Below are 8,703 nucleotides of genomic sequence, written 5' to 3'. Positions count from 1 at the left end.
CTAGACAGTTTCCAGTTCTTGCGGCTCTCCTGAAGAACCCCTCTCCCCACCTTCCTCCTCCTCAGCAGTGTCCTGCAGGGCTCTCCGCAGAAACAGCTTTAGAGTCTTCTGCTGGAATATGCGGTGTCTGATGTAGCCAACAACGTAGTAAATGTTGGGGTTGGCACTGCTGTTAATGCAGGGTAGGAATAGTGTCACAGAAATATCACAAGATTTAACATGATACAAAGTCCCAATCCATTTGCAGAGGAGACAGTAAATCCCCAAGGGAAGACCAAAGATCAGGAAGAACAGCAGAGTGAGTACAAGGATCACATACAGCCTGGACACAGGAATCTGATGTGAGCCACAGAAGATGCTGACCAGCAGGGTGAGGCTGGACCCACAGAGAACCACAAGTAAAACAATTGACCATGAAGCCATGATGAAACGAAATGTCTGACACCAAAAAAAAAGTCATAACTATTAAACAGCACACCACATACATCTCCATGCAGGAAACACAACAGCAGAGATAGAGCCCAAAACAAGGCACATGTGACAGAAGATGTGTGCCTTGGGCGTTGGCAGTGATACCAGATGGGCCACATGACAGACAGGCAGCATTCAATGCTAATGGCACTGAGAATGCTCAGCCCACAAAAGTGAGGAAATGCTGCAAGAACAATAAAAAACAAAGGACTGTGGATGGGAGTGGAGAAAAAGAAGTGAATGATAAAAAGAAGGCAAAATACAAACTGAAAGAAAAGGAAGAGGAAGTCAGCCCCAGCCAGGTTGAGGATGTCGACAGAGAAGGCGTTTCTGTGCAAGTGGAAGCCCAGCAACCACAGGACCATGGCATTTCCTACCATCCCAAACGGGGCAAAGATGAGGGAAAGAGAAATCATGGCTTGGAGCCTGATGTCACAATATGAAGAAACCTTGTAGATGCTTTCATTTGGTGCTGTGATGGGAGTCTCCCAGGTTGAGATGTTGGAATCCTTGCTTAGGAACTCTCCACTAGTGTTCCTGGGACAAAAAATAAAAATAAAAAGATATGAGCACATGCTGTGTACTCTCTGCTTCCCAGGACCACCCTGCTCTATGGTAACAACTGAGCTTTTTATAGAGAGGAGACACAGGATTGAAGATAGAAATTAATTTGTCAAAGCAATATTTCTGGAGCCTTAATTTAAACCCAGTTGTAATTATTTGGGCTATCTACAACCCATGTCCTGTACTGAGAGCAGTTGGTGGTCCCAATTTAGACACACAGTGTCTAGAGCTGTGTCAGAAGGAAATAGAAAGGTGAACCCAAATTCTTCTGTCCTAAGACTGGTTCTTCTCTAGTGCAGGAACTTGGGAACCAAAAGCATGACCATAAGCTGCTCTCAGTCCTGGCACGACAGGTTATCAAATGAGAAAATATGGAGATCATGAATGAGAGTCATGATGGGAATGTCAAGTCTTACTAAGACCAGTATGAAAACAACCAGACATGCAGGTTAACGTGACCTACTCTGCATTTCAGATTTGACACTAGAAAGCAGGAAAGCCTTTGAGGACATTAAGCACTTTTCAGTCGTCTGCTGTTACATCACAAGTGTCTGTCTCTCTACTGAGACACCGTGAGAAATTGAAAGCTTCCATGGAACTAATGAATAAATTAATCATAAACCCAACAGTAGCTACAGATTGAGGGTAGATGTTTTCAAATATTTTACAAGATAGTACCACAAAACACATAGAAAAGGAAGAAAATTTCATTGCTGAGGTGTCTGTCAGTGGAATGTTCTAGTGTTTGAAAGAATGGCTTGTGCTGCAAGATGAGTAATGATGGCCTTGGTTATTTTACAATATTAAATGTTCAATAAATGACTATGCCGATTGCCTAAAAGAGTTTCAGTCCAGAATGTAGGCATTCATTTGATGCTTACTGAACTTCTAATATTTTTGAAGAATAAAAAAAGTAAATTTGAAGAAATTGGAAAATAAAGAAGTAACAACTGTGCTAAACAGAGTCCACTGTGACACAGAAACATCTACAGGGAAGACAGCATATAATAGAAACCATCTACCAGGCATGGTGTCTTACTTATGGAATATCAGATTCTAGATGCTGGGCCAGGAAGTGATCCATGACTTCAATCACAATATCAACTACATAGTGAAGTCTAGAAAAGCCTGGTCTGAAGTAAAAGAAAGAAAAAGGAAACAAAAATTTAAAAAAAGGAATGAAGGAAGGAAAGAAGAGACAATAGAAAAATATCTCAATTTTTTGACCTCTGGGACAAAATTTAGAGACCAATCCCCAGTATCCTTTTTGCAAAAGATGGTCTGAGATGCAGACTAAAGCACAGAAGATTAATTCCATGGATTTTTCTTAAACTACAAAAATATAAGGGCAATCGAACCATGGTGGCCATCCAAATGTACATGAAAAAGGAAGGACCTACATAAGAAAATATATTGACATTAGGAGTAGACGAAACATAAAGAATGCTGACATTAAAGGATGAAGGAAAATGTGTCAGCTTACCCAAATAGTAAAACCTATGAACAAATAACAGAGTCCTCTCTAAAAATCCTAGATCTGGAAAAGCACTGGAATGCAATGTTCTATATTCTGAGAGAATATATAATTGCCAATTAGTTGTCACAGCCAATCTGATAGAAACCACTCTCCTTGTGTATATCTTCTTAGGACTACAATAGCTATCCATCTAAATACCCTTTCTTGATCTCCTCTGTAGGTACTCACAGACCCCTGATAGAGAACTGCCTCTACCAAACTTTGCTTCTACGGGATTCCCACAAAGTACATAGTTCATAGTCTATCTGGTGACTCCAAATGGTGCGTGAAACATATTCCAGAAGATATAACCAAGAACCAAACTCCAGAGTCCAAGTTCCAACATAAAATTACAAGTAATATGAAAAAAAGACAATGTTTCTTCTAAAGACCATGAATCCTGTAGCATGTATTCCAAGCAAATATAATTTAGGTGAAATTGAAGACACAGGATTCAAAATAAGAGTTACAAGCATGTTCAGGAGGTCAATGAATTTGAAGACGATTTGAATAAACACTTGGGTGAACTTATAGAAGACAGGAAAAAACGCCTTATTGAAGTAAAACCAGTAAAATTAGCCAGCTATGCACACACAAGACTGGTGTCTAAAATGTAAAGAACTCAAAGAAGAAAGCACCAAGAAAAGAAACAATGGGGTATAGATTTGAACAGAAGATCCCCAAAGAAGAAATATGAATATTTGTAATGAGTGTTCTCTCCAGAAAATGACACACAGAGCCTCTATTAGTTATAATGTTGTTGGCCAATGTCCAGGGCTTCTCATTGGCTAGTTCCATCTTAAGTAGTAACCCATAAATACATACATACATACATACATACATACATACATACATACATTACATACATACATATATGTATAAGGTCTTATCTTACCAAGGACACAGCCTCACGTATCTTCTCTTCCTGGGATCACATGGTAACTCTCCACTCTTTACTACATTTCTCAGAATCCTCCTAGACTCCTAGTCCCACTCATCTTGCTTCCCTATTGGCCAACAGTGTTTTATTCATCAACATATACACAAAAGGTCTTCTACCACCAGATAGGGGGTTAGTCCAGGGCACGGGAGAAGAGAAGGAGAGGAAACTGAGATTGGCCTGTAAAACAAGCTTGTTTCTATTTAAAGAAAAAAAAGAAAAACCTTCACGCTGTATTGCCTATCATTCACATGACAACACTGCTAATGTGACGCTATTATGAATGTGAAAGTAGCAAGAAGTTGTCCTGGTTTAATAATACTTTAAAAGAAAAAGTAATAATTCTGTGTGAACCATTTATACCAATTAGGACAGAGAACATTGTGGTTTTCCTTTAACAATGAGATCAGAGCTGGGAAGCACTCAGGTTCGTCGTCATCCCAGGTGTCAGTCATCCTCCCAGTCAGCCGGCATCCCACAAACACACTCTCACAATTTTACTACTAGGCTTGCTGAATGGGAGATCTAATTTCTCAATAAAAGCAGAATGGAGAAAAGAATTCATTCAATTGCTGTGCTAAAGGGTCTCCTTATACCTAGGTCCCATTTTGAGGTCAGTAACAGACCTTCATTTGTTTGAACTATGATTTCACTCAATCCAATCATACATTAAAAGGAAGTAGTTGATTAGTTATTCTGTGCTAACTAAGAAAAGTTACTACACCATGCTGGTCTATGTTATGGCAAAAGACCCCACACAAATGATTGGTGCCATTAAGAAGACTGATCGAAATGCATAGGAGTCTTAATTTGAGAATTAGTAAGGAGAGAGCCATCAAATTCAAACTATGACTTTCTGCTCAGATGCTGAATGCAGGTCCTACCCACACTTGTCTCAAACCTACATTGTACCACAGACCACAGGAAGTATGGGTCAAATGGTCATGGAGCAAATCTGTGTTTTTCATGTCCACTTAGTTACAGCCACTTAAAATGAATTCCATTAAAAAATAAAAACATTCTCAATATTCCTAACTCTTTTTGTCAACAGCCCTGAATATATTCAGAAGTCATTCATGAATGGACACATCACTGATGTAGATCAAAGGCAGGTCAGTGAGCTAAAACCCAACACAGCTTAGTTAAGCATCAGGACACACTTAGGTGCTAGACCTGGGGATGGATATGGTTCTGACATGATTGCGCAGCAGAGGAAGGAGGGAGACGGAAGGAAGGTGAGGTGTGAGTACTGCTGCAGAGAGGGAACTGGATCATGGCCAGATCTGCTAAGTGGAGTGCAGAGAAATGAGAAAGAAAGACCAAATATAACACCAGCCTTCTCCATAGTCTCTTCCAGAAGATGGTAGGAGATGGAGAGTTTTCTCTGATGACAAAAGCCTTCTGTGCAGATTGAAGAGAAGCTGAGAAGGTGCAGAAGTTGAAATACAAACCTTAATGGATAAGTAGTTGCAACTAGATTCTAGTTAGTAGAGGAACAGGATGAGTTCATATGCAGAATAAATTAATCCATTCTTTAAAAGCTTACCTATATTGTCACCTGATTGCTTTTTTAACCAGTTTTCTGAGGATGGAATTGTAGCATAAAAGGATGAGTTACTGATTATGTGTCAGTGTGAATTCCAAAAACCTTTAGTAACAGTGCTCATGTGTGTGTTCATGTGTTTAAAAAGTTATAGGCAGATATAAAGCTTTTCTTTAATAGATCACTATCTTACTTTTTGAGACAGGATTCCTCACTGAACATGTAGTTCAAAGACTCAATAGCAGACCAGGGATCCTCTGGTTTCTGCATCTCCAGCACTGGAAAGTTGGGCATGCCTTGTCAGGCCTGGATTATTCCAGAGGTGGGAATTCATATTATCATGTTTGTACCAAGTTACTTTATAAACTAATTCCAGGAAAGGATTACCTCATTGACAAACTTGTGTACACCACAACACCCTGTGCCTATTAGAAGTGAATAATGGAAAAGCACAGGAGACTGACCCACACTAGAAGCAAGACAGCAGTCACAACTGTGGTTAAATAAAATTCCTAGCTGAAAAAAATTGTGAAGCAGCAGGAGAGAAGTCAAATCGAGATGATGCTGGAGGTGGTGGACATCAGCTACAGTCAGCTTAAAAGTAGCAATGGTAGTGTTCACCTGCAGCCCATAGACAAGCTTTCCTCAAATGACATTTGCTGTGATGTTTTCCATTAGGGGGAAGCATGGTTAAATTTCAAAAGGGGTTTCCTGTAATTTCATTAATATCATATCCTTGAGTTCTTCTCTCTGCATGTCTTCTGATGTTTTTCTGTGTTCTCTGTTCCACTTTCCGCATTTTTGAGAAGATAGCAAAAAAAAAATCTTGCTATGATCCCATGTTTGAGAGACCTTCAAGACATTCATAGACTGCCAGATAGAACAAGTCCATTAATTTCTCTCTTAATGAATTATCTGAGTTTTAAATTAAAAGGGACACCAGTTTGCATTTTGTCTGAATAAGATGACAAACACATGACCAGAAAGTGGATATTCAAAGATGTGTGGGGAAATGTAACAGGGATTTTACAGGAACATCACTCCTGCTCCTCTGTGTGTTTCCCATGCACTGACATGATGATGTGGCTGAGAGACCTTGACCACAGATGCTGCTACCCACTTAGACCTGAGGACCAGCAAAGCTGCAGTTCTTGTGTCTGATAAGGTGCAGCTGCCAATCTATACACAACAGCTTTCCTGGTAAAGGATTCTACAGTTATGTATTTGCTTAGCCACTCTCATGCTGTAGTAAATAAGTATGTTTTCAAACATACATTTCAGTCTAACCTTGTTATTTTTTGATCAAAATGGATGAGTCTCCCACAAGAGCATCAGTAGAGGAATAAAATACAAACAAGACAAAAATGAGTCTAACGGAGATGAATGGAGAAATGATATGATGACAGATAACCTGAAGACTTGAAGGTGAGGAGGTTTTCCCTTGCACCTTTCTCTCTGTTTGTTGAAGTCTTACAAAAGGGCCTTATCTCATCCCTGAGAGACGTTCTTCTCTCTGAGTTTCTTTTTAGTAGAGGCAGTTGGTAACATTCCAAGGACATAAGGGAGCAAAAGGGTGTTTGAGAATTGTGTTTTCTACCCCTCTCCTGGTCATCTTTGTGTTGACAATATCAGTACTTGTCTAGGCATCTAGCTGTCCCCTCTTACTACTGACCTATAAGTATGAGCTCTGTTGCTTCCCTCCCCAAACCCATCTCTCCTTCTCCGGTACCAGTTCCTGCTGATGATTGTGAGAGGCAAGGAGTGGACAACTTCCTTCCCTCTCTTGCTTCATCATTATTCTCCATGTATTTCCTCTGTCTCTAAGACCTTGGCCTTTGTAAATAAACACTTATTGTGGTATTCTTCAGTTATTCTGTTTATAACCATCTTTTTTTCTTCTTGAATGCAACATACAAACACAGTAGATCAGCTTTGATAAACAACAAACAATGAACCTCTTGTGCAGGGTTCCACATAACCTTCTTCCTTAAGGAAACAACAGACATAAATATGAATGATTTTAGGAAAGTAAGAAAAGTCTGTTTAAGCCAGGTCATCTCTGTGCTTCATAAGGAAGCTTCTTTGTCATGCCTTTCCTGGAGGAAGCCCAGGACCCTGCATGTAGCATTTTGTAGTAACAACATGGGCATATGAACCTAGAGAAAACACATGACAGTGCATCTCTGAACATTCTTCGAATATATCCTTACCTTTCTTCCATTTTCAGGTCTAGAGGTGGTGAGCTGTCCAAGGATGAAGAAGGTTCTTTCATTCTAGACTTGGCTTCCTTGTTCTGAAATTGGGATTTGCCTTCAAGATATGAGGAAATGTGTGAGGTGAGACTTAAAAAATGTTGAGTAGACTTTCTGACTCCTAGTATTTATACTGGAAAGTCACACAACAGAAACCTTTGAGTCCTGATGCCTACTAAGATGTTTCTTGGCATCTGCCCCATCTCCACTCTCCCATTCCATCCTTTTAGGTCTACCTGTGTCCAATAATTACTCTCCCCTCAGTTAGGGACCAATTTCCATCATAGTTTGTAACATCAAGTAGTATCAGCTTGAGGTGTGTGAGGAAAAACTGAATCCTAATCACGCCATGCCTGACATATCAACTCTACCATCCCATCCGGACTGGTCTACCTTCCTGTAAATAATTGTTGTTCTTTCTATTCAGGGGCAATTCCCACAACCAGAAACATCAAAGAGTGCCAGCCTGGGGTTTGTAACTGTATAACAGAAGCTTAAGTAGACCATGCCACTTTGCAGGGCTCTCAGTGGTGATGGTGTGACACTCTTGGTACTCCCCCACAGCAATGGTGGACTCAGTGTGGTTTCCTTCCAAATGACATTCAAGCTGACAGCCCTTTTAAATACTCTGCAGGTGCCCTGTGTTCCAACTCTTACCCATCTTCATACTTTTATTACAAATTAAGAACCAGCCTGCCTCTGTCTTAATCTTCATAGCCACATCATAGTAAAGATAAACTAGGTTCAGTCCTGTTTATGATTAAACCTCTGATTCTCAAGGATTGGATTTAAGTGTCTCAAGAACAAATGATTCTGTACTGACTGTTCCAGGAATGTTAATCACATCTTTGTTTCAAAACGTTATTTATAGCTGTCTTGCAAAACTACTGCTGTTTCAAAAGGTCTCATGACCAACTATGATTACATTTTATGACTACCCGTGGTTATTACCTTGTTTCAACTACATGTTATGTTCTGATCTTGTATCCTTGATGTTTCCCCTATTTGGAAACCCCATATACCCAAGCTCTATAATATGTAGATGGAGATTTCTGTCCCACCTGGTCCTGCAGCCCCTTAGTCTCAAATAAACACACATAGGCTTATATTAAGATCAGGCTTCATTTTTTATGGCTTTTCTTCTTTGATTTTAGTTGAATAATTTTATGCTGAAGACAATTCCCAGTAAATATTCTTTAATATTGACAATTGCTATCAACATTCCTGTGATTACTCTCCTTCTGTTCAACTGAACTTCACTATTTTTAAACCTTTTAATTATGTATTTAAATTAGAAACAAGCTTGCTTCCCATGTCAGTCTCAACTTCCTCTTCCCCCCCCCCAGCTCTCCTGCACAGTATGATACCTAATTCCAACTCTGTTGTCCATGGAGGGTAAGGCCCTCCATGAGGATCT

At 39.8% G+C, this 8,703-nt stretch overlaps 1 protein-coding gene across 1 annotated transcript; it reads right to left on the bottom strand.

Moving 5' to 3' along the window:
- LOC101833356 (mas-related G-protein coupled receptor member B2-like) lies at positions 1 to 7,947 on the bottom strand. The gene is given in 4 exon segments (XM_040733354.1): positions 1 to 453; positions 456 to 1,008; positions 7,245 to 7,344; positions 7,944 to 7,947. Coding segments are annotated over 4 exon segments (1,110 nt in total).
- Positions 7,948 to 8,703: the final 756 nt, after the last annotated feature.

The sequence above is a fragment of the Mesocricetus auratus genome, unplaced genomic scaffold, assembly GCF_017639785.1.
Source record: "Mesocricetus auratus isolate SY011 unplaced genomic scaffold, BCM_Maur_2.0 Super-Scaffold_100030, whole genome shotgun sequence".
Taxonomy (NCBI): domain Eukaryota; kingdom Metazoa; phylum Chordata; class Mammalia; order Rodentia; family Cricetidae; genus Mesocricetus; species Mesocricetus auratus.
Note: the sequence above shows the minus strand (reverse complement) of the source record. Positions and strands in the feature narration are given on the sequence as shown.